The sequence below is a fragment of the Equus quagga genome, chromosome 12, assembly GCF_021613505.1.
Source record: "Equus quagga isolate Etosha38 chromosome 12, UCLA_HA_Equagga_1.0, whole genome shotgun sequence".
NCBI lineage: Eukaryota > Metazoa > Chordata > Mammalia > Perissodactyla > Equidae > Equus > Equus quagga.
In genome coordinates this window covers 60,031,029-60,056,238 of record NC_060278.1, presented here as the reverse complement: position 1 = coordinate 60,056,238, position 25,210 = coordinate 60,031,029, and the positions used below count along the sequence as shown (strand labels likewise).

The following is a 25,210-nucleotide window of genomic DNA, read 5'->3' as shown; positions in this document are numbered from 1 at the left end:
ATCGATTAGGGCCAATAAGTTAACACAGAGGACGCTCAGGTGTGTAGGGGGTGCTCTGATGTCTCCCGGCTCAGTCCAAGGAGTTCTGGGCTCCCAGGGGGGCACGGGGAGGGGTGACGGCTGCACACCGGGGAAGGGGCTCCGAGACAGACTGGAAGGGAATAGCATTCAAGTAGGACATTGGAACATAATGGGGACAGGGTCGACCCCAAAAGTGGCGGAACTGCAGGATGTGGTCTGAGCAGATGCATGCCCTCAGGCTCCCTCTCTTCCCCCGGATTCTCCGACCTGTCCTTCTCTCGGCACCTGGGGCAGTGGGTTACACAGCTTTCCATACAGTTGGGAGAACCGCACCTCTTTTGGGTTGGGCCTCAACATTCTTGGAGCCTTAAACTGTAGTCATAGTTGGTGTCCAAGTGCAGGGAGCTCAGAACAGAGGGGAGGGGGTTTTCCACGGGCAAAATCAGAACTCAGCTCTCTCTAACCCTCCTCGCCCCAACTGAGTGGTTTCCCCTGGAAGCAGGAGCCCTGCCTGCATATCTGACCCAGCCGCAGAGAAGGCCCTCGGCAGAGAAGGCCCTCGGATGGACGAGCACCAGGGACCACCCAACCGTCTTAGCACAGGCAGCTTCCAGGCCTGTGCAAGGCTCAGCAGCTGGGACACTTAAGAAACGTCCTTAAGGGGAGTATTCCCATGTGTGTGAACATAAGGACTTGCCCTCTTTCAAGGAAACCCAGTCTCAGAGCAGAAGCCCAGCTGGGTGCTTTTCCAAATATTTGTAAAGTTTTGGGTTTTAGAACTACGATGCAAAGCCATTAGAGGGAGTGGTGGACTGCAAGCCCTCACGATGCCCAGAGAAGGTGGTCAAAGGGTGGGCTGTTCCCCACCCATCAACACTACAGGCCAGCCCCCAGCCAGGCCCCCTGAGGCTACTGTCCGTGGAGCCTTGAACTCAAGGCTCAGAGGTCTGAGTAGATGCTTGGAGCCCACGGGGCACAGGGAACGTGGAGTGACTGGGCCCCTAGCTGGGATTCACGGGGTCAGGAAAACAGCAGGGTCCAGGAAGACAATGCTCCCCCAGGACATACGGCCCTTCGACCTGGCGATTGGAGTGTGCATCACAGAGCACATTATAAAGGGGAGAGGAGATTGTCCCCCAGCCCAGCGCCCCTGTGGTACCCAGAGAGCTGGGAAACGGAGGCGTGAGATGCGGCCTCCAGCTGCAGGGGGCAGGGGGGCCAGGGGCTGCTCCCCAGGGGAGTCCTGAGAACCAGGGGGTGGAGCACTTGAGGAATCCCCAGGTGGCCCTCTCTGCTTCGGGTATGCCCTGCCTCCTGTCTCGAGTAAGGAGACAAATGCAGTCAGCCAGACAGACAAGGCCTCCAGTCCAGTGGGCCAGTCTCTGGGGGATACAGCATCATCATATTACAGGGATCTTGAAGGCAAATCGCAAACATAAGTCCTCAAGCCAGGGTTTCTGGACAAAAACTGGTAAAAAAAAAAAAAAATGTCTCAGCTCCAGGTCATCGACCTGCGATGGGGACGAGGGAGCTGAAGAAGGCACTCCTGGGGGAGCTCTCGGCCCAGCCCTGCTGTGGAATAGTCCTCCCGGCAGCTGGGCGTCTGGAGCACAGGTCCACCCAGCCATGGCTACACCTGGCTGACGATCTCTCCGTTCTCAGGCACGAAGACTTGCACGGGGCCCCCCTCAGGCGGTCTCCGGAGCACACAGCCCGTGGGCACCTGCCAGGGTCAGGAAGAAAGGAGAGGTCTGTGAGCAAACCAGGTAGAAAGGTGCAGACAGCAAGTGACATGGTCCTTGTCCCTTCGGGACGTTGATCAGCAGCAGCACCAGCCCAGCCACTCGGCCCCTCCTTCCCCCAAAGGAGCTTTGTTCCCCGGGGACCAGCCTTCTTCCATTTTCCACTCCAGCTTTCTTTGGGGTGTGACAGGCACCCTGATCTCCTCCCCCGTTCCCGGGCTCCCTTCTCATCACCCTCCCTGTCTGGCAGGTTGGGATGGGCTGGGTCTGGGCCAAGGACAGGTCCCAGCTCGCAGGAGGGAAAAGCGTGTCAGCTGGAGGGTGAAGCCTGGGACTGGGGCCAGGCTGCTGCAGGCCCAGGATGCCAGCTGCAGCCCCGAGAACCAGCGGGGGGCGGGAGGGACCTGCAGCTGGGGATCTCAAGTCTCAAAGCGCAGCCTGTCGGTAACTTCTGGAGCACGCCCCCTGCAGAGCCCTCCGCACCAGGGAGAAAGAATCAAGACTTATGTGTGTCCCCTCTACTGCCAGAAGGGAGGAACTAGGCCATGAAAACCAGGGCAGCCACCCCTCCCTCATGGCAGACTGCTCTCTCCTACAAGCTGTCCCTGGACCTGGTCCCGGGACATAACAATACCCCTTTCTCCAGGACGGAGCATGAGTTGCTCCAGTCACTGTACAGGTAGCAACTCCCTAAAGGTTCTTAGCGGCGCTATGAGATAGGCACCACCTTACTCCCCCCATTGACAGCGGGAGTAACAGAGGCTCCGTGGAGTGCATTACCTTGCCCCATCATATTTCCTATAAGTGGTAGGGCTGACATTTGAACCCAGGAGTGTAATTTCAGGGTCTGGCACTAACCATTATACCACCCTGCTTCTCAGCTGGGCGGTGGGGCCAGGAGTCAGAGAGGAAGTTGACGGCAGGCAACCACAGGTTCTGGCTTCTGCAAACACATTCCCTCTGTCCTGGGCCCTCAAGTCAGGAAATGGGGGGGCGGAGGGAGGGGGGGGGTCCTTCAGTTTGGACTCTGATTATGAATTGAGGCTTGTCTGCTTTGCGGATCATCCGCGGAGCCGCAAGAAAAAAAGAGCCTCGGCTCTCTTGGACCACCGCCTCGGCCGTGTCCTGGACATGTGCTCCTGAGCTAGACACGCAGGCAAGACTAGGTGCACCCAGGGGAGTCTAGCACCTTCTAAAGGTGTTTTCGCCTGTCCTTCCTGGCTGGGGATCACCCGGCCCCCAGCCTGCTGGTGTGATGTCTCTCCACGCTTGGACCTGCTGGCGCCGCAGCCCTTCCCAGCTGGCAGGCCGGCTGGCCCTCCCGCGGCCGTACCTGTGGCCGGGGACCCGGGGCGCGCCCCAGGCCCTCTCTCCCGGGCGGCAGGCTGCGCACGCGGAAGGCCCCCTGGCGGTCCAGCGAGTGCGGGCGCGCGCTGCGGAGACGTGCGCGCTCGTGCCACCACCGCAGCTCCTCGGTCACCGCCGCCCTGCTAATCCCCCGGCCGGCCGGGCTGTCCTTGAGCGAGGGCGTCCGCACCAGGCGGCTGCGGGGGGGCACCAGCCACTGGTCATCGCCAGGGCCCCGCACCGCACCGCACAGCTGCCACTCGCCCGGTGGCAGGTGGCTCTGGGCCACCAGCACGTAGCGCGCGGCCGGGACACAGCCGGGGGGCAGCAGCAGCCTGGGCGAGGGGGTGGCCAGCTCCCTGCCGGCCCCCGGGCCCCAGGCCACGCGCAGGCGAGGCGGCTCGGGTGGGGAGAGCGGCCGCAGGAAGGAGATGTCGGGGCTGCTGCTGCCCGGCGAGGTGGGGTGCGAGATGCTGGACACGTCTGAGCCGCTGTCTTCTGAGCAGGAGTGGCAGGCGGGCTGGGGCAGCGGGGGCTTGGTCCGGGGGAAGCAGGAGTCCGGCACAGTCACCGTGTAGTGCGTGGGACGGCGGCGGGGGAAGGCGCTGCGACCCCGGCCCTCGGGACCTGCCCGGAAGGACTCCATCCTGCAGGGGAAGAAAGATGCGCTGAGTCTGGGGGCGCAACTCGGCGCTTAGCGGATGGAGATAAAGAGGTGAGGCAGCCCAGGCTTGCACACAGGCAGGGCCATAGGTCGCACCTCCCCAAAATGGACAGACAGAAGGGAGGGGAGGGCCACCATCTCTCATTCAAGGAGTGAGGCCTCAGGAGAAAGCAACCCTTAATCTCGGACCGCCAGCCTCAGAGGATGGTGAGACAGTCATTTCCGTAATGTATGCCGCCAGTCTGCTTTATTTCCCTATGGCAGACCCCACAAACTCATACAGGGCAGCTGCGGGCAGGCTGGCCCTCCACAGGGCTCCAGCTAGGGCCAGTGGGGGCTGTGTCTGTCCAGACGGGGCACCTTTCATTGACCCCCACAGAGGCGCTGTTTGTAAAATGGCCTGGCGGGACGTAAAATAAAAAATTAATCACTTGACTTGAGAGCAGTTGTCCCAAGCTGCACCAGTTTAGTGCTGCCAGACAAGTGACCCTAAATGACCGAGACCTAGCAGTGCCCTGAGGGTGCCCGGGCTCCTGTGTTGTTCACACTGCCTGTCCTAACCGGTCACTTTAACATCACCAAGCAGCAGCGGGCTCGGAAAGCAACGTACAGTGGATTTTCATTATTCGCGGGTTCTCTGTCTGCAGATTCTCCTGCAGCTAATGTTTCCTGGTAACCTCAACGTCAACCCTCGAGGCCCTTTCGCGATCACTGTGGCCGTGCGTGGAATGGTGGGGAAGCTGAGCTCCCCGACAGGCTTGTTCTCGCTGAGACGGGACAAGGCCACACACTGCCTCCCTGCCTCGAATCTCATTCTGTACACAGGTGGCCTTCCGTGGCCTGTTTTGTGTCACGTTTTCCATATTTTTGTGCTTTTTTGGGTGGCTTTGCTGTTTAAAGTGGCCCCTTGGGTAGAACGGAGGTGCCGTGTGGTGTCCTGAGCGCAGGGAGGCTGGGACGTGCCTTACGGGGAAAATATGGGTGCGAGTTCCAGGGCTGTTGGCCGTGAGTTCAGAGTGAATGAGTCAACGATATACACTAAGTCAGGTGTCTTCAACAGAAGCTCGCGCAAAAGCAGGGTATGTGCTGATCAGTTGACAAATGGCATGCCTAGAAGTCCAGGCACCTACTGCTATTTCCCCAGGAGCGCCGGCTCGGTATATGCCAATTCCGTGCTGGCGGTGACTTTATAGGACATCAAACAACTGCAAATAATGAGAATCGACTGCACCTTAATGAAAAAAGTGGATTGTCCACCGTCTGTAACCCATGATAAAACGACTGCAAAAGTATCTACAGATCCACGTTCTCTCGCTGTAAGAGCAATGGCAAGAGGCGAAAACTCGAATCTGCTTGTGCAAAAAGGCAAAAATGGAGTCTTTGGAGAAAAACAACTTGCTTCACGAATGACTTGCCTCTGGCTCTGTGGGTTGTGGGGTGGCCTCTATGGGGAGAGGCCCCGAGAAGGGAGGGATCGTCAGGAGAAGCCACGGCACTAGCCATGGGTCCCCCACAGGTGTCCCAGCTCTATCGTAGAAGCCACCGCCCTTCTAAGGGCAGCTCTCAACAGTGGGCCCCCCTCCCCCCGCATCTCGGGGTGCCCTGTCTCTTACCTCAGAGACTGTGAATGGCCCCTCCTCCCCTGCATCTCGGGGGTGGCTGGGGCACTGGTGCGGCCCTGCCGCTGGCTGGGAATGCTGCGGAGGGGGACCATGTGGTAGGTGGCGGGCTCCAGCAGCCATAGGCTGGAGGCACCGGGCCCGTCCTGTGGGGTGGTGGCTGGGCTGCTGTAAAGGATTGGAGACAGGTCAGCGGCAGGAATGCCTCCATTCGGGGGCTCAGGTTGTGCAGAGGAATGGGGCACCATGGAAGGGGACCCCAAAGCTCAACACTCCCACCACCACCAGCTAAGGAGAGTGCTGGCCTCCTGCACCGAGCCCAGCCCTTGGCCACCCGCAGCACGGCTCCCACCGGCTCCCACCCTCCCCTCCTCCCCACCCTGACCTGGACTCGCTATTGGATTCAGAAGATTTCCTGGGCTTCTCGTAGGGGTGGTCCAGGCTGGTCTCCTTCCACGGGCTGTTCTGGATCGGGGCCCGCTCCAGGCCCCCAGTCTCAGGTCCTGCTGGCTGCAGCCCCTCGAGGCTCTGGGGTGGGAGAGGCCGGGAAGGCAGAGCCGGGGACTCTGGGGGAGGTTTTGGTGCTTGGGATTCCTCTGCAGGGGTACAAGAAAACTGGTGAGGGCAGCGCCTGGGGTCTGGCCCAGCAAGAGCCCCCACGGCCCGGGCGGCAATCGCGCCCACGGCGGCTTGGCTGGCTGCTCCAGGCCAAGATGCTCAAAAATGTTTTCTTCTCCTTTGAGACTTCCTGCCTCCCTCCCAGCTCTAGTTTGCACCTGCCTCCTGCAAGAAGCCTCCCCAGCTTGACTCTCCTTGGCTCCCATGACTGCGCCTTCTGACCTTTGCTGCTAGGCCGTGTCTGCAGCTGACCTTCTGTTTACCCATTCTTCTTGTTCCTGCCTCACCCCTGTGCGCCGCTTCCTTATTGCCTGGGTGCTGCCCTGGGTGGGACTGCACACCTTCTTGGCCCACCTTGATTCCACCATCCTTAAGGTTTGTAAACAGGGTTCTTAATCTGTGCACTTAGGTTTCCTGCTACCCTCTTTTCCAAAAGGACAATGACCATGGCCAGATGGCTTGGCTGTGACAGGTGCATAGTGACACAGAGCCCAGGGCAAAGGCAGGGACGCCGGGACCCAGAGGCAGTGCTGGAATTCACCTCTCCCTTCCCCGGCAATAGGATGGAGCATCGAGAATGGGACAGTCCGCACATGCCCACCCTCAGCCGAGCCCAGGCAGGGACATAGGGCACTCAGAAGTGAGTGGCCCCCTGGCTCGACCAGCTCACAAAAGCTCCCTGCTCACTTTAAAGGCCTCACTAGTCAACTCTGCTGGAGCCCCCAGGTCTTGCAGTGGGAGCCCCGCCCTGCTGGCAGACCCTACACGGCCCTCTCACCTTCCTCCAGGAGCAGCCCTTCCGACAGGGAGCTGTCATCGGAGGCACTGAGCTCTGGGAAGGCAAAGGAGAGAGAAGAGATGGAGGTGAGAAAATTCTCCGTGGGACTGGGGACCCAGCAGGACCTCGAGGCCCAGCCCTGAGCCCCTCCCTTCTCAATAGCATCCCTTATCAGGAAATACTGTGTGTGAAATACCTTATCTGGCGTGAGTCTATTACTTGGAAGTAGAAAAAAAAGCAGAAGTTAGGAGCGAGGAGATAGGGCCGTGTATGAAATAGCTTATCTGGCATGAGTCTATTACTTGGAAGTAGGGAAAAAAAGCAGAAGTTAGGAGCGAGGAGATGGGAAATGCTGGCTCTGCCGTTTGCTTTGCAACCTTGAATAAGCCATTTCAATGCTCTGGGCCTCAGTTTCCCCATTTGTCAAAAAAAAGTCAGGGCCTCCTCGGACAGTGGAACGGAAAGGCAAAGAGCCGTTTTGGAAGCCCTTGGGGTGAGAAGAACTGCGATAACTTTTTCTATAGTCTTCTGCCATCATGGATACCACACAGCTCCGGGACCCCAAATCTGAGACATCCGGGATCTCCGGCCCCAAGAGCAGTGCGACGTGGCATCTGAGCTGGGGGCCGTGGGACCAAGTCAAGCTGGGGTCTGGCTGGCTAGGTAAAGAAGGTTCTCCAGTGAGTTACACGGCATGTCACCGGAGGACACGGATTGGGGCATGTCTGCCTGGCACAGCAGCTGCTGTGACCCAGGACATCAGAGGGAACTGACTTGCCATGGCCCCCTCGAGAAGACCGGAACCCGCGGATGTTGACACGATGCCTAACGTGACCTGGGAGGGACCCACAAAGCATTTTGAGCTGTCTGAGACAAAGACGAAGCAATATGAAGGATAGGTAATATTTCTACTGCACCCATGCTTTTCTAAGCACTTTCTGTGCATGAATTCGTGTGATCCTCATCTGTAGCCTGTAAGGTAAATACTGTTATCATTTCCACGGAACGGGAAGCCCAGGCTGAGCGGGGTGGAGTAACACGCGGCTCGGGTCGATCCGCCACAAGGTGGTTGCGTCAGAATTCACACCCAGACGGTCTGACCAGAGTCTGGCTCTTCCCCACTGCCATTTATCAGCTCTCCGATTAGCTAGCGTCTAATGCACGGGTCATTACCCAGAAAATTCCAAGAGAAGTAAACATTTCCAGCCCTCTTATAAATCCCTTCTGACACGGATTGAGAAACTGCAGGCCCGTGGGCCAAATCCGGTTAACCGGCTGTTTTTATACATAAAGCTTTATTGCAACCCGCAGCTGTTTATACAACAGCTGGCTGCTTTTGTGCTATGAAGGCAGAGGTCAGGGAGGTGTGACACAGACCATACGGCCCCCAGCGCCTAAAATGCTTCCTCTTGGTCCTTTACAGGAGTGTGTCCACTTTTGCTCTACAATTTAAATGAAATGCAAACTTGACCAGAGCAGTTCTTAAGCCTCGTAGGGCACGCTAGTCAAGGAGCTGGGCCGCTCGACGAGCCGGCCGGCCACCCTGCACTGGGCTCCCCCCAGCCTTTGCTTTGGGGTTCATTGGAGGAGACGCCCTCTCGTTGGATTCTGGCTCCCTGCCTCTGATCTTTTACAAAGACCTGGAGAATTAAAGAGTCTTACTTTTCACAAATGTCAAGTTGAAGCAAATGTGGGACACTTACTCTCCTGGCCCAGGGATGCGAGTGGGGTGGGGTCATGCATTGTGGTTTGAATCTGTGGTCTGGGAGAAAGACATCACCCCATCATCGGTAATCTTCACGTAAACAAGCAGATCGGGGTTCCACAGGCCAGAGAGGCACAGCTCAAGAGGGGAGTCTGGAGACCCACTGCCTGTGCCTAGGCGGGGGTGGGCAGACCACATCAACGTGCTGGCTGAACACCAGTGGCTCCCGGGGGCTGCTTGCTCACCATCTCGGCCACACTGCCCCTACCCAGCCCAGCTCAGCCCCGCCCGGCTCAGCCCCGCCTGGCCCTCAGTCCAGCAGCGATGCAGAGCGCCCCCAGTGGAGGGGTCACCACAGAGACCAGCCCCACAAGCTCTGAGCATCCTCAAAGGCTGCCCTGTCCACACCACACCGTAGCCACTAGCTGCATGTGGCTATGTTAATTTAAATGAATAACATTTCAAATGCACTTCCTTGTTCACACCACCAGGCCCATTTCAAATGCTCAACAGCCCCACGTGGCTAGTGGCTACCACATTAGACAGCGTGAATGTAGGGCATGGCCATCATGGCAGAAATTCTCCCAGACGGCGTGCTAAAGGCAGGCGGGGCCAGTCAGCGGCCGCCCTGGGCACACCTGTTCCACTGGGGGGCGGTGCTGGGGGCCTTTCTCCTCAGGCCGCCTCGGTGAGCTGGCTTCACACAGCCCTGCCACCTGCAGCGTACCAGATGATGGCTCCCACCTGGCAGAATGACGCTCCCAAACTGAATAACCCTTCTGTGGGGACCTACGGGACAGGGTGGGGTGTCTTGTTTTTCTTTTGTTGTTTGTTTTGCTTTTTTTTCTTTTTCCTTCAAGACACCTTTCAGCTGCTAAGTCTTAATCCCCTTCTACTTCCTTCTTTCAGGGCAGAGGAGTCATGGAACAGGAATTACTTGTCTAGAATGGCCTCCCCCCGAGCTCCCAAAGCAGGACACCAGCGCCCAGGCCCGCAGGCCCTCGTGCAGACGGGGCTGGGCAGTGGAGAGGGCAGGGTCTCTGTCCCGTCTGGAGAGCGAGAGTCAGCCAGCTTCCTTCCCCACAGCTCTGAAGGCAGAACATCTTTTCCATCAGAGCCTCAGAGACCAGGAGGGTCGTCCCGCAGCCAGGCCAGGCCGGAGCCACTCGACCCAGAAACGTCCGGCCACCTGAGCCCGGGTCAGCTCCATCTCCCATATTTACTGGGTCAACTGTCACATGGGGGCACCTCCTCCCTCGTCCTCTCCTGCTGGCTGCCGCAGGTGACTTGGGAGGTGTCTGGTCACACCCTTTCTACCCTAAATTAGAGAGTGTGTGGGCACAGGGACTCCTGAGACAGTCACCTGCCCAAGGCACGGGCCATGGGCCACGGGGACCGGGCGGGGCTCTGGGGCTTCTATACAAGCCCTCCCCTCAGGGGGTGTGGGGGAGGGCCACTCAGCAAAAATCCCACTGAGGTGCAGGGGCTGGAACAGGAGCCCACAGGGGTGGGGGAAGCAGACAACTCTCCCAGCCCCGTCCTGCCCCAGGGCCCTCGCCCCCTTCCCTCCTCCAGCTCCTCCAAAGAGGCCGGGGGGACCGGGAGCCATGGGCAGATGCCCTGGGATCGGAAGGGAGGGCAGCACGTTTGACCTGACCAGCTGAGCTTGGGTCAGGAAAGGAGAAGTCACCCCTAAGCTACTACTCAGAACCCCTCAGAACTACTTGTTGGAAGGTGACCGGCCTGGACGTGCTGATGTCCACTGGCGGTTGGTCCTGGGCACACACGGCTCACTGGGGCACCACAGCCACCGGCCTCCGGGATCAGACCAGAGGGCAGAAGGGGAGGGACTCCACTCTGGTTCTAGAAACTTAAGGGATTGTGGGGTGTGGCACTGGTGGTGCCAGATTTCAACCCAAACAGCCGTGGGTGGCTCTGGGCCCCTGAAACAATCCAGTGAGCGGTGGCATATAGCCAGTCGGCCACCCGGCCAGCGGACAGCACACAACTCGGAAACTCAGGCTCATGGAAGCTGCACGCTCGATGACCCCAAAAGCCACCTCCCTGTGGGCCTGGAGGTGGGACAGCAGACCTGGGACACTGCTGTGGGATAAACCTTTGGGATGGGCTCAAGGTCGGCCCGGGGAATGCCTTCTGAACCAGGAGACTGCCTGTGGGCGGTGGATGTGGAGGAGGATGCAGAAGAAATGTTTTCTAAGGAGATAGGGGACAGGCTCTCAGGGGATAGAGAAGCCCTACTAAGGCCCCTCAGAGCTACAGAGGGTGCAGAGCGGGTGGTGGTGGACCCGGGAAGCGGGTTCCCCAGCTGGAGCAGATTTGGAACGTTAAATGCAGCGTCGGACACCAGGCCATGCTCCCCAAAGGCCACACAGTGTCCCCGTGCCCCGCCCCCCCCGGCCCACAACTCCCAGGACCGGGGCTCCGGGGAGCTGCTCACCTCGGCCTAGGGGCAGCGTGGTGGCGGGTGGGGGCCCGCTGTGGCGCCGCCGCTCGCCCAGACAGCGCTCCAGCTCCCGCAGCTTCTTCTCCTCGTGCAGCAGCGCCAGCTTGCGCTGCCGACGGGCCTGCCTGCCAAGGTTCTCCTCCCGGCACAGCCGTCGGGCCGCCTCGGCGATCTGCAGCTGCAGGGCCAGCTCCCTCTCCAGGCTGCTCAGGGGGTCCTGAGGGAGGGGGCGCAATGAGGCGCGGGAGGGTGGGTGGCCCGGACCCCGTGCCCTGGACCGCAGCCCAAGGCCTGGGAAGCAGACAGCATCCTCGGATGCGGGGCAGAGGGTGGAGTGGTGGGAGTGCCCAGGCGCAAACATGTTGGCCTGCAAAGCTGGCCCGGGGACCCACCCACCAGCCTGACCACAGAGCCAGAGGGTGGGAACCAGAGTGAGACTTTCCCTCCTGACCCCAAAGGGCTGGGCAGGCGAGCCCAGAGGAAACTGCCACCATTCACACGATGGGGAAGGGACGCTTGGGCTGTGCCACCCACGCCGCCTTCCTCCTGTGCTGACAAAGAGGAGGACAGGTCCTGGCTCAGGATCAGCCCTTGGGGACGGAGACAGCTTCCTGAAGCCCCTTACCTCTCTGTGCAGGGCCCGCTCGTCCAGTTTGTAGGCTGCTCCGATCCTGCGGCGGACCTTGGGGGCCTTCTCCCCTGGTTTGAGGGGGTACTCTACTGGCAGGATGCCCGTCAGCTCCTGTGGGGGAGGCAAGGTCAAACCAGGCCCCACGCCACCGGCCCAGCCCTTGGCCACCAAGAGTAGCCTGTCCACCGGGGCCTGCGTTGTCTGTGCCCCTCCAGAGGCTCCTACCTGCCTGCACCCCATCCTGTCACCAGGGTTGTCCCCCTGGCATCTTTAGGGCGCCCTCTGCACTCGCTCCCTTTTTCCTTCACACCTCCTTCTGCTCGCCTCCTCTGGGGAGCCAGCCTGACCCAGGTCCCAGTTCCCACATCCTCCGTCTCCTGCTCCCTCTGCAGCTTCTCTCATCCTCCCTTCCCTGTGCCTGCACCCCCACCCGACCAGCTCTCCCTCCCCCAGCCGCCCAGCACCCAGGTCCAACTCCAGGTACCACACCCCCGTCTGGTTTCCAGAATCTTGTCAGGAACGGAGTTCCCTTCCCACAGCCCCAACATCCCAAAGCATGGCTCCAGGGCCCCTCAGAGGAACCCCGAGTTCGCGTGTGCGGGTGGGGGCCGCCGAGCTCTCACCGCCTCCCTCAGGCAGAGCCTCCTCAGCTCCTCCAGGCAGGCCTCCAGCCGCTGCTCCAGGGCCCGCTGCTGCTTGCGCACCGCGTGGGTCAGCTCCTTCATCGGGGACACCGGGCTGTCGGGGCCTGGGGGGCACGGGGGCACGCACTTAGGGAAGCCAAGGCCAGGGGTGGGGGGCGAGCATCTCTCAGACACGTCTTGGCCACCCTCGGGGAGCGCGCACAGCCTCACGCCTGCCCAGGTTACAGGCCAGCCGCGCGGCCTGTGTCATCGCCGAAAATCACATCTCTTGGCTGCCCAGGGTGACAACATGGCAGCTCAGAGGGACAGGCGGCCCCACCAGTGGCGCAGAGGGCCTTGCGGTCAGAACTCGGTCCATCCCCTTTCTACCCTCCACCCGCTGCAGTTAACTTCTTCCCCTTCCACTTCTTCCTCCTCCTCCTCCTCCTCTCTGTCTCTTTCACACACACACACCCCCCTCTTCTCTTGTCCTCTGACAAGTCTAGGCCAGATTAGGCCCACAAACTCGGGCCAACCTGAGACAGGCCCTCTACACTAGCCAGATAAGGTTTTTCAACTTCTTTGTAACCCCTGGGGCCGGAGTTGTACATCGCGGATACCCGCTACAGATCGGATGGACACTCCAGGCCAGAGCCTTCCAGTATCTACTCTCCGGCCCGCCCCACCCTTCCCCAACTCCATCCTGGGGCGTCTCAGCCTGGCCAGCCCTGGAGCTGGGGACTCACTCAGGGACTCAGGGCTGGGGGCCCAGACGGCGGCATTCCCCAACCACTCACCAGACTGCAGGATGATGCCACTGTCGGTGTCGCTGATCTCATCCTTAGTCTCCATAGTGGATTCCTGGGAGGAGGGGGCGCACAGCAGGGAGGGGTGACGCTGCTCCCAGCCTGAGCCAGGACGTGTAGGTGGCCTGGAGTTTCCCCAGCTTTTAAGAGAACAGTACAAGAAAGGAGCTCAGGAAGGAGATGTTGGAGGCAGGGGCAGAGAACGGAGGACCATGTCTCTGGGGAAGTCTGGCAGGGGCGGGGGGCAGCCGAGAGAGGGCTCTGTGGGCCTTGCCAGCAAACCTGTTCTCGGGGGCCCCTGGCCCTCTGCTGGCCTCCTTCCGAGGGAGGCCTCTAGGCCCAAGGGGGTCCACCGCAGTGTGGCCACAGGAACCACTGGGACCAGGGAGAAGAGCAAAGAGAGAGGCTGAAAAGGAAGGGTCAAGAGAAGGAGGGGACACCCAGGGAGGGAAGAGAAGCAGAAGGGGAGATGGCTGTCCCCACGAGGCAGAATGTCCTCAGCCCCAGAGCCCACGTGGGTCAGGCACTGCAAGAAGGGGCTACGCTCTGGGCGCTCGGCCACGGCCCTGCTCTGGCCCCCAAGTCCCGCCCTGCATGGGGCATCCATCTGAAGGTGGTGCAGCCCCTCTGTGCCAGCGAGCTGCCCACAGCTCTGACACAACTCTCAGGCTGCCAACAATGCCTGGGAGACCCCCCTGGGGAGTCGGCCTGGATCCCTTGTGCTCCATGTCTAGGGGAGACCAGGGGTTGGAGGAGGCGTCAGGGTTGCTGGGAGCTGAAGCTGCCCCAGGACAGGAGGGAGATGGCCCGCACGCCTGCCTCCTTGTCCGCCCAGCAGGCACTGGTCCCTGGAACAGCACCTGCGCCTGCCCCCTCTCTCCTGGGAGCCCACGCCCGGCCAGGGCCCAGCTGGCCGGGCCGGCAGCTGTTGGCGGGAGTGGAGCAGGGGGAGGACGGGCGGGGCCGGTGGGCCGTCTGGAAGGCCAGCCCAGCCACCTCCTCACTGAGTCAGCCCGTTGAGCAACAGTCCCAAAGTCCTCCAGTTCCTGTCTGGAGCTTATCCTCCTGGGGGCACCGGCAGGGGTTGGCGGCGGGGGGGGGGGGGGGGGGGCGGCGGGGGGGGCATGTCCAGCCTCAGGTCAGCAGCAGGGAAGAGAGGCCAGCATGGCACAGCCGAGCACAGGGAGGCAGACAGGGCAAGGGGACGGCTGATGGCCAGGGCCCCGACAGCACAGCTGCCTAAGGAGACTGGAAGAGCAGGACCAACCAGGGGCTGAAACAGACCAACAGAAGCAGCACAGCCTCTCCAAGTGCCACCGGCACAAGGACTAAAACATCGCCCTGAGAACAGGGGGTGCCTGCACGGTGGGACTCCAATCCCCAGGGAGGGCTAGAGAAAGGATGGTGGGTGAAACAGAGAACAGCTTCTGCGGGACCTCTGCAAACCCACCAAAGAGATGGGTGGTATGTCTGGGAGCCCAGAACGGGTCCCCAGGGAGCGTTCCCTCTGCCGGCCAGTCCCTCCCCAGCCCTCCTCCCCCTCACTGACCCCCACCAGGGGGAAGGGCCGACAGAGGCTGGCAGCTCCCCCTCCCACCTGCCACCCACCTGCCAGCCCCTGAGCCTCCCTGGGAGCCAGGGGCAGGCCCAGCTAGCCAGGGGGGCTTCTGCTTGGACGAGGGAGGAGGGGCCACAGATAGGAAGGCATTAATTAGTCACACTGGCTAATTAATTATTAACCACGAAGGAGTTGCCTTGGGAAGTTGTGACAACTCGGCCCTGGCCTCTCAGGGGAGAGTGGGGAGTTAGAGGGTCCGAGGGTGGGGCTGGGAGACAGCCCCCCACCGCATGCCCCCTCTCCCCCAGTGCCCACCTGCTCACCGCCAGGGCCAAGGGCAAGGCTCAGGCCTTTGCAGTGCCCACTCCACCCCTGGGCCAACCTGCTGCTCCAGGTGGGACAAAGAGCACAGGCCCGGAAGTCGGGAGCCACAGCCCCTGGGTTCTGTCACCGCGGGTGTTATCCTGAGAAGTCATCTTGCCTCGCTGCCTCCTGACCTCACAGCCACAACCAAGGTGAGCTCCGTCGAAGGCCCCTCCCAGCTGACCTCTTGGACCTCATCAGGCTGGGCAGGAAACCCACACGGCCGTGGAGTGGACCCCGCTCTGCCCTGCGGAGGCTGCCCTCCACTGTGGGGACCAGCCCCAGGCCCGCAGGCTCAACTCCACTCCCACCTCCACCCTGGAGGGATGGGTCTGAGCCTCAGTATTTAAGGCGCTGCTTTTAGCCAAAGGCAGTTCAACACAGGAACCCCTCCCTGCCCCGGACCCCAGCCCCAGGCCCCAGGACAGGCCTGAGCAGCAGTCCCCTGGACTGAAAACGTCCCAGAAAAAGGCAGAGGGGGAAAGAAAGAGGACAGAGGGAAAAAGGGGGTCACCAGTGCATGTTCCCTCAGGCCGAGCCACTGGGGACTCTCCTTATCACTAATGTCCCCCGAGGCTGGGTCTGGGGCCTCACTCACCCCTGCTTCCCTTTCTCCTGTGGAAACAGGCCTGGGAACTACGGCGACGGGCTCCTCATCGGTGCCCCCATATCCCTGGGCCCCAGACATGAGGAGGGGAGCACTGATGACAGCCACTGCCTGGGCGCCCCCCACTCCCAGGCCAGCCTGCCCCTCGGCCCCAAAGACGGCTCCAGCCTGCCCCGCCCTCACCTGCTTCTGGGTTTCGGTCCAGGAGTCCCGGAAACAGCCCGTGTTCCCAGGTCAGGGGGCTGAGGGGCGCTGCATGTCGCCTCAGGGGCCCCCAGGCAGTGGGCCAGCCTCCCTGTGCTCTCTACACGCTGGTGGCCGGCTCTCCAGCTCTCCACACGCTGGTGGCTGTCGGTCGGTCCGTCCCTCCCTCTGGTCCCACCTGCCCACCCACCGTCCCTCCCAGGGAAGCAGGTTTCTTGTTAGGACTTGAGTCAGAGGGGAGGAGCAGGTGAGCAAGGCCTTCCCAGAGCCACTCCTGCCTGCCTGCCACGGCAGTGGCCTCGGGCAGCTCCGGGCCTCTGTGCTTCCGGGGGAGCAGGCAGAGAGGGGCTCCCCAGGGAGGACCCCCGAGGAAGGCAACAGGGTCCTGTCTTCAGGGCCTCAAGAGACCCTAGGGCCACGTGCTGGGCTACAAGGCACCGTGACCCTACAGACCTCAGACGGTCTGCCCTCCTGTACCTCAGCTTCCCTTTCCAGAAACCGAGGCCCCCAGAAGCAGGGTGACAGTCCACCATTCGTGGGGAATACCAGCCAGAAACTTACAAACTGACAAAGACAGGTCACTGCTCTCCCCACACACTGAAATGGAGACCGCATCAGCTCAAAAACCTCAGGAAAGGCAGCGACCCTGGAACTCCATATGGGGAGGCTCTGGGGTCCCAAAGAAGGCCAGGCTGTTCTCTTCTTATCCCAGACATTCCCCCCACCCCAGATCATCAAGGCCATCAATTATTTATGCCCACACTCTACAGGGCCCATGGAGAAATGGCCTGAACCCCAGTCCTGTGCCCTATTCCAGAGGAGGGCCACTGTGACCCCAGGCTCCAAGCCGGCTCACCAAACACAACTGGACCAGAGACCAAAATGGAACTTACTCCCTACAAAAAAATAAGCGCCCATGTCTCCACCGCATCGACCCTCAGGCAAACTGCAAACTGGCTGGAATTCAGCCTATTTCACCAGGGTGAGGCAAGGGGCGAAGCCACCTGTCGCCCATCCCCCGCAGACTGGAAAACAGAGAGAAATGCTGCAGACTGGGGACAGAACCTCTCAAGGCCTCATCCGCCCACCCCCTGCCCCCATCCTCGATGCTCCCACCCCGCCCCCTCTCCCTGGGGTCCCAGCCCCTCAGCATATCTCTGGACCGCTTCCCTCCCCCAGCCAGAAAGGCCACGCCACCCCCAACCCATCCCCCCACCCCCACCCCCTCAGGGCAGGGATGATGGAGGAAGTTGCTCCTCCTCCATCCAAGCACCTCCTGTGGAGCGGAGAGCTGTGTCGCCAACAGGGCTGCCGTCTGCCCCCTCCCCTGCCCCCAGCGACCCCCCAACCGCCCCTACACACATTCCCGGCTCACCTTCACATTGCTATACACACCCTCTTTCCAAACAATGCCAGCCCAGAGTCCTGCAGCCTGACCACCCCCTTCTCTCCCCACTCTGGGGCTGAGGGGCCCCAACTGGGGACGCCCCCTCCTGTGGTGAGGCGCCCGCCCTCTGCAGGGTCTTCCAAAGACCCAGCAGCGCCCCCCCCCCAGTCCTCCACAAAACAGCCTTCCCCCTCCCCTGGGGGTTTTGTCACATTCTTCCAATGTCAACTCTGGGTGTAATTGGCACCCTTCCTCCACCTTGCCCATCCCCCAGCTCCAGGTGGGGGGTGATGGAAGCTTCTAGAATCAGTTCATAGCCTATTTTTTAATCATAGAATAAAATCAAGAGGATCACTAAGAGAACCAGTTATACTGAAATACAGCTCTAAAAACAAAAACACAGTAATAGATATGCCTCTTTATTGACATTAAACAGGATCTGGCTATGGGTCATCTCATAGACGGGAGGAGTGTAAACAGGATTTTGTGACAGCTACAACTGCGCGTGACACGAAACCATCTGTGGATTCTGTTGGCGGCAAAGACACAGGTAGTGCCATGGTTTCCCGCCTTCATAACCGAAGACAATGCTAAAGTTCTCTTAAAGGTTGGTGAAAAGTAAAGATGTGGGGTTTTTTCCCATCTAAGATCATGAACCTCTGAATTCCATCCAAGATGCTCAGGTGCCTACGGACCCAGCTGGTAACCTTTGCCCTCAGGGAATCTCCCATCTCTTGAGTTGCGGGGAATCTGACCGTCTCACTCATTGATCGCGTGGAATTCTCAAAGCCCTCTTGCTCCCTCAGGTTCACACGGTGAGCTCCCCGGCCCAGCAGGATCTGAGGTTTGCAATGGGGCTGGCAAACCAGGTCCCCTAAGTGCCCCAGATCTGCAGGACCTCGAGGTCTGACCTGCCATTCAACTCAACACATCAACAGGCAGGTGACACTCCAGAGGCCAGCTCAGTGCCCTTCTCCCAGCCAGTCCGGAAGGTCAGGGGACAGTGGCCCCAGCCCCAAACCCCAGAGCATCAGCACCAAAACCACCAGTTGGTGACCAAGTGGGGTTTCCTTGCATAGCATCAGCGTGCTTGGAATCTGATCTTTGAAAGAAGGAGAAAAATCGGCTCTCTCTGGGGTTTTCAGATCCTAAGGAAAGGCCTGAATCAGAAAATTTCCACCCTCTGTGCCCATCCGCTCTCCAGTCATTTCAGCTCCTTCTTTAAAGTTTCTTCTGTTGCACGAGACTGGAAGTTCTTTCAAGCAAGGGCCTCGTCCTACCAAATCCACATCCCCACCAGCGCCGCCCAAGCGCAGTCCCTAAATGAATTAACGACTCGAGGGTCGGCCGCGGGAGCCCACAGTGGGGAAAAAAGAAGGGGACTACCCGGGCCGCTCCAGAAGGGGCGGGGGGTGGACGTGCTTCCCGGCTGTTTCCTTTCTCCACGCTGCTCCCTCCCCGCTGGGAAAGGTGCTCGCCTCCAGCAAGCGATGGTGGAGAGGGCCGGGACCGGGGACTCCACGCCGCCTGGAATGCGCCCTGAAACCAGACCTCTAGGCTTTCCCTGAAAAGCGCCTTTGTCCGGTCCAGCCCGCTCCCCTCCCCCCCGCGCGCCCTCCGCATCCTGGCGGCCCGAGACTTTGCTCCTTTTGTTTGGCTGCCTTCCTGGCTTCCCGGAACCTGGCCGGGGAGCCACAGGCGTGGGGAAGGTCGAAGGAGAGAGGTTGAGGAGTCGCAGACGGGCACTTTGGGTAGCAACCCGCAATTCCCATCCCTGGGTAAATTACCCCATTCCGTGGAGGGCCGCCGCCGCTGAGGCCGAGGCCCGCGGGGTCAGGGGCCCCTTCCTCCCGCTCCCGCGCGCTGCGCCCCCCCAAGTCCCCCTTACCTGTCCCATGGAGCTCGGGCGCCGCCCGCCTGCCCGCGCGCCCCCCGGTCCAGCCTCGAGGCTTCAGGACACTGGAGTCCAGCCCACCCTCCCTCTCCCCGAGCTGCCCCCCGGCCTTCCCTCCCCGGAGGTATTTCTTTTAACTTCGGCATTTGCAGCATCCCAAATGTTAAAGATCCCAAGACATCTGTCCCCTGGGGCATACCAAGGCCCGGAGGAGAGAGGGGAAAGACGCAGGAGGGGGTTCGAGAGTCCGGGGCAAGCGTCGGGGCGGGGCCACAGGTTGGGGTGCCGAGGGGCCAGCAGGGGTGGAGGTGCCGTGGGGACCCCGGCTCCAGGGCCCGGGCTGCCCCCCTCCTCCCGCTTTCGGACGCGCGCGCGGCGGGCCCCCCCGCGCCGCCAGGTTCCGCAGCCCCGGCGGGAGGCGGCTCCATTCCCGGCCGCGCGCCGCCTCTCCTCCGCGCGCTCCGGCCCGGCCGGGGGCCGCTCCGTGCCCGGGGACCCCGGCGCGATCGCGGGAACCGAGGCGCGGGGGGGCCTCGCCGTCCCCTCCCTCGTGCGCACCGCGGCTGGCCGGGCGGGGGTCGCCCCTCCTCCGGCCCCGGCCCACTGCCCTCCTGGGCCCGGCCGCGGAGCTCGGCCGGGAGGGCAGGGAGCCGGCCGGTGGTGAGCGCCTCCTGCCGCCTCCCGCGAGCCAGTGCGCCCGTCCGTCCGTCCGTCCGCCCGTCCGTCCACCCATCGCTCGCGCGCACGCCCCTCTTTCATCCGCTCGGCTGACAGTTACTGAGCACCCAGTGCCCAGCACGTGGACCGGGATCCCAGTTCCTTCCCCGAGGACCCTCCAGTCCAGACGAGTCATCAAGCAGCAGGGTCAAGGGAGCGGCGGCCAGCACCGGGGCCGGGAGAGGGGCGGCCGGCCCGGCTCCTGGGGGCCCAGCCCTGGGAGCTCGGGAGGAGGAGGAGCGCGGGGCATCCCTGACGGGATGTACAGAAGCCGAGTGGCAGAGGAGCCGCAGGGAATTCGGGTGTGGGAGGAGGACGAGGGAAGGGAACGGAAGATGGAAGAGCCGGGAGGCGGAACTGGCAGGCAGGGGCCTCTCAGGAAGCAGGGCAGCTCTGGGTGGTTGTCCAGGTTGCGCACCACACTGAGAGGGAAGGCTCATGCGTTCTCCAGCCACCCAGCCCCGAGCCTCGGCCAGAGCTGCATCTGTCTCCAGGCGGTGGCTTTTTCTAATTTGTACAAAGGCACGAAATGAACTAAGTCGGCTGAAGAGCCGTGTGGACCAGGTAAAGATTTAAGGGTTTTGTCCTGAAATTGAGGAGAAGCTACTTAGATTAGTCAGATTCTCTAGAGAAACAGAACTAAGAACCAATAGTAGTTATCGTTATCTATCCAGCTATTGAGAGAGAGAGATTTATTTTAGGGAATTTTTTCCTGCTATGGGAAAGGAGGATGACTCCAAAATCTGCAGGCTGGAGACCCAGGGAGCAGCTGCGGTTCAGGTCTGAAGGCAGTCTGCTCCAGAATTCCCTCTCTATCGGAGGAGGTCAGTCTTTTTTCTGTTAAGCCCTCAACTGATTGGATGCGGCCCACCCCCATCATGGAAAGTAAATCTGCTTTGCTCAGTGTCTACTGTTCCTTTAAGTGTTAATCTTATCTGAAAAACGCCTTCACAGAAACATCTGGAATAACGTTTGGCTGAATATCTAGGTACCATGGGCCTAGGCAAGCTGACACATAAAATTAACCGATACACTCCCAAAGACCATCAATCCAGGAGAGAACCTGGGCCGACCCATACCCACTTTTGGATCACTTTGGTGTGTGAGCGATTGGAGCGAGGCGAGTTTGGAGAGAAGGGAAAGCATGGGCAGACGGTCATCCAGGCAAGGGGCGACGGGGCCTGAACTCATGTTGTGGCATTGGGGGAGGGGGGCGCGGTCAAGAGCTGTGCAGGAGGTAGACCAGGGCTCACTCTGAGCGGATCGAGTAAGGCCTTGCAGTGAGGGGGAGGGAAGAGTCGGGGGTCCCCAGGTGTCTGACTTGAGAGTCCCGTGTCAGATGCGTCCCCCTGAGGACATTGATGCGAGTGTCCGGCGAGCAGCCCGGCTGGGGCTCTAGGGCACAAGGACGGTTGGAGAAGAGGCCTTGGGAGCCATTACCAGCTGAGCTCCGGGACTGGCTGAGATTCCCTGGGATGGGGGTGCCAAATGAGAAAAGGACCAAGAGGGGAAATTCTGGGAGCATCGACGGGATGGACAGAGGGCAAACTGCCTCTGAAGGTGGGCGTTACTATTATTACTCATGCCGTGGGGTAGTCTATTGAAATATTGATTTGTCTTTTCCCCCCTCCCGTTCACCCCTACCTTGTCTGCAGTTGGGGAGCAGAAGCTTCCTGGAAGCCTCAGCCCTGAGCCTACTGAGACTGTGCTGGGCGGGGGTCCTGAGGGGCAAGAGCAAGGACGTGGCTTTTGAGGGCCAGGAGAACAAGGTGGGGTGGACTGTGAACAAGAGAGAAACTAGTGTGTGCGCTGAGCAGCAGGACCCCCGCAGAGCCCCTGGAGGGGGCAAGACCTCAGCAGCGACCAGAGCCGGGATGTGGGCCCAGCTTTCTCGGTTCAACAGAGTCCAGGCAGCAGGAGCCCCAGGCCACGGGACACCCCTGGGGGCTACAGCCACCAGGCTGTCGGCCTCGCCCTGCTCTCTGGGCCCCCTAAGCTGTCAGGACTCTGTACGAGAAAATGGGATTTTTTGCCCTCCCAGCAGGCCCAGGACAGAATCAAGTTGATTTTAAAGAAATAAAGTGGTATGTGTGTCTTGCGAACCCAGTTGGAATCTTGAGATTTGTAGCAATACTGTTATCTTCATGGACAGATAAGGCAACTGAAGCCTGGAGAATCTCCGTAATTGGGTTAGAACCACACCCCGGTCAGTGACTGATGTAGGACCGGAAGATCCATCTTTCTGATTCCGTAGCCCTACGGCTGTGGCTGAAAACCTTCAAATACCTAAAGGGTCAGACAGACAAAGTGAAGGAATGAAGCACGTCTGGTGTAAGAATCCTGGTATTCTGATACACGTGGAGACTCCCGCCTGGCCTTAGTGCATGCAGCTGGGGAGCGGGGAGCCAAAAGGGCATGGTGGAGACTGCGGCAAATTCGAAAACTCAGGCTCTGTCTCGAGGGGGCTGTCACCGCAAATGTCACAGCAAGAAAGCTTCTGTTTGAAAAATAAGAGATGGAAATCCCAAACTCTGTGAGAAATCTTCTGGTTGGTACACGTTTGATTATCGTCTTACAAATTGAAAGGAGTCAAACAATATGTGTCTACGTGCCTTCAGGCTGTAGTTTGAGTTGCTGCCGCGTCTCAGGAACCGGCTCGACCCGGGCCCCAAGTATCTGAAGAAGCTGGGGCTTGAGAAGCAGGTGTCCTGGGAGCAGAACGCAGAGCCCTCCCCGGGAACGGACCAGCTCAGACTGTGGGGCCGGGGGAGGAGCCATCTGGGAGAGACCACTGGGCCCCCCACCGGTTTTGTCTCCTCCCCACTTTGGCAGAAGGGGGCAGGGGTTCTCCTCCATCAGGTGGGTCTTTCTGGGAGGTGGTGACGGGTCTTGGGGAAAAGGTTCTCAGTTCTCACTGATGAAGAGGAAGGGGAATCCGGTGGGGTCTCCGCAGCCCCCTGCCCACCCTCCCACACAGAGAGGGGCTCTCGCCCCAGCCCTCTCCCTGCCCCGTGGGAGCCGCCCGGTCCTGCTGCCTCGCATCCCCAGGCCCCAGGGCTCGCCTTGCTCACCCTCCCTCCCCGCCCCCTCACTCTGTGGGCTGAGGAAGAGCAGGTGGCTCTCAGTGGCCCAGACGGTGCCCCGTCGATGCCCTCGGCGAGGACCTCTTTGGAAACCCCAGAATGACTCGAAGCAGGTCCTGCTTCCTCTCCTGACCGCATCCTGCAGCTCGCAGTGGGGGACAGGAGGGGCCTGCGAGCCGGCCTTGGCCTCTGTGGGCCAGATCCCTCTCGACGGGGCGCGGGCCAGGCTGCAGGCCGGTGAGTAGCTGCACGAAGTGCGTACAACCAACTTGGGGGGTGAAGCTGGGGGTGGGGGGCGCTTCCCTGCCTCAAGGGGAGGGAAGCCCGAAACTGGGGCCAGGATGCTGCGTGCAGAGAGCTACGGGGCAGACCCTCCTCTGGGGCTCAGACTCCCCGGGTACGTGAGACGGGAAAGGACCCCCGTCCATGCGAGGCGCACCAGCCTCCTCCAGGCCAGCAGTCCTCAGCTGGGCTCCAAATGCAATCAGGGCCTCTCCAGAGAGCTGAGGGCCACCGTCCCCTCCTCTCTTTCTTCTTCCCTTTTCCTTCGCCGTCTCTGCGTTCTCTCGTTCCTCTTCTCTTCTCTGCAGCCCCTCCATCCTGGCTGCTGGGGCCCCCATCATGTTCCAGGGGCTGCAGGATGTGTCCTGTGAGAACACGCCCCTGAGAGCCCCCCTCCCCCCCGCCCCCAGAGGGGCCCAGTGGCAGCTTGCCGTCCTCGGCGGGACCACCAGGAGGCAACAGTTGCCAGTGGACCAACACTCCTCCTGGTGCCCTGGCGGAAAACCCCGGAGGGCGAGAGTGATGGAGGGCGGCGTGGAGTGGCCTGCAGGCCCTGGGCCAGCCTGGGACTCTTCCTTGCTTCCCAGACCCGGCTGGTGGAGGACTGGGACCCCTTCTCTCTGGAGGACAAAGCCCCCAGCCCCTGCCTGCCTGCTACGCCCTCTGGGGTCACTGTCCAGCACGCCTTGAGGCCCTGGTCTCTCTGGCTATTCCCATTTTTGTTTCTGGAGACCCAAAGACTTGAATTTGGAACTTTCAGAAAAGATAGTGAATTGGGTTAAAAATAATATGACGACAAAGATCCAAGCTAAATACAGAGCAAGGAGGCAGGCGTTTGGGTCAGGCTTTCAAATAAGGCCGAGACCAGCATCCGGACAGACAGGACCCCGGGTCCTGAGGGCAGCCGTGCTCCCAGCTCTCACCCCGCATGTGCTGAAGTCAGGTGGCACGTGGCAAAGACACCTTCTCAACCTGGTCCCCACCCCGGCTCCTCCTGGTGGGCTGTGTGTCCTAGAGCATTCCCAGGCCCCTGGGGCAGACCCCAGGTCCTCAGGCCTCTCTTGGGGCTGCTCCTCAGGGAGGCTGAAGACTGGACAGCTGGCCGGAGAGGCCGTGGGGAGGGGCGCTCTGCTGCTCGGACCGGGGCTGGGCTTTAGAATCCATCACGGCTGCTCTTCTCAGGGCCCCGGGATAGGGGTGCCCTCGGAAATGGCACCTGACCCACCCGGGCCCTTTCCTCTCCTGACCCGGTGGGTGGGTGTTGAGTGGCTCCGGTCTGTAGTTCAGGAGAGAAGTCAGACATCGGTGTTTTGGAGTCAGACAGATAAACTGGAGATGATAGGACCCACTCGTGTGGCTGTGGGGAGGACGATGGAATCATGCAGATAAAAAATTTTTCAGCATTGTGCTTTGTACATAGGAAGCACCCAATAAAATAGACTGATTTTTTGAAATTGTTTATCTGTTCATTTATTTATTTTTTTTTTGGTGAGGAAGATTAGCCCTAAGCTAACATCCACTCCCAATCCTCCTCTTTTTGCTGAGGAAGACTGGCCCGGAGCTAACACCTGTGCCCATCTTCTCTACTTTATATGTGGGATGCCCACCACAGCATGGCTTGATGCTGGGTCCACACCCGGATCCCAACCCTGGAACCCCAGGCCACCAAAGCAAAGCACACAAACTTAACTGCTACGCCACCGGGCCAGCCTAGGGACTGACTTTTTTTAAAAGATGTTTTTTCTACTTTCCTAGTCTTAAAATAAAAAAAAAAAATTTTTTTTCTTCTTCCCCACACCCAACTCTCAGGAAAAAAAAATAATAAAATTTCTATGTGATGATTGCATCGTCAGTGGTCCAAACCTGTTAGCGGGTGACCAAGTTTCATTTCCTGTAGGTTGCAGCTCGAGGCTTCCAAAGGCCGACCCCCTCCGGGACCGGGCCTGGCCGGGGCCTCTGTGTGGGTGAACTGGAAACAGATCAGCACCTCCCGCCTCTGGCTGCACCTACAGTGCTCAGTGATGGGAAAGGAGTGCGTTCGGAAGGGAAGATGGGTTAAATTGAGGTCAGACGCTGTTTACTGAATTGAAATGGTCC

The 25,210-nt window shown here is 60.4% G+C and overlaps 1 protein-coding gene across 2 annotated transcripts; it reads right to left on the bottom strand.

The window, feature by feature from the left end:
* Positions 1–1,369: 1,369 nt before the first annotated feature.
* INAVA (innate immunity activator) lies at positions 1,370–24,557 on the bottom strand. 2 transcript variants are annotated; one of them, XM_046679308.1, is made up of 10 exons: positions 19,026–24,557; positions 13,010–13,158; positions 12,213–12,337; positions 11,584–11,700; positions 10,953–11,175; positions 6,790–6,843; positions 5,779–5,989; positions 5,388–5,561; positions 3,097–3,757; positions 1,370–1,744 (listed from the first exon to the last, which is right to left on the bottom strand). In XM_046679308.1, exons 1-10 carry the CDS (start codon positions 19,457–19,459, stop codon positions 1,652–1,654), a joined length of 2,241 nt encoding a protein of 746 aa, XP_046535264.1. In that variant the 5' UTR covers positions 19,460–24,557; the 3' UTR covers positions 1,370–1,651. The 2 variants fall into 2 exon arrangements, with proteins under 2 accessions (XP_046535264.1, XP_046535266.1); XM_046679310.1 differs by lacking the exon at positions 19,026–24,557 and adding an exon at positions 15,730–15,904.
* Positions 24,558–25,210: the final 653 nt, after the last annotated feature.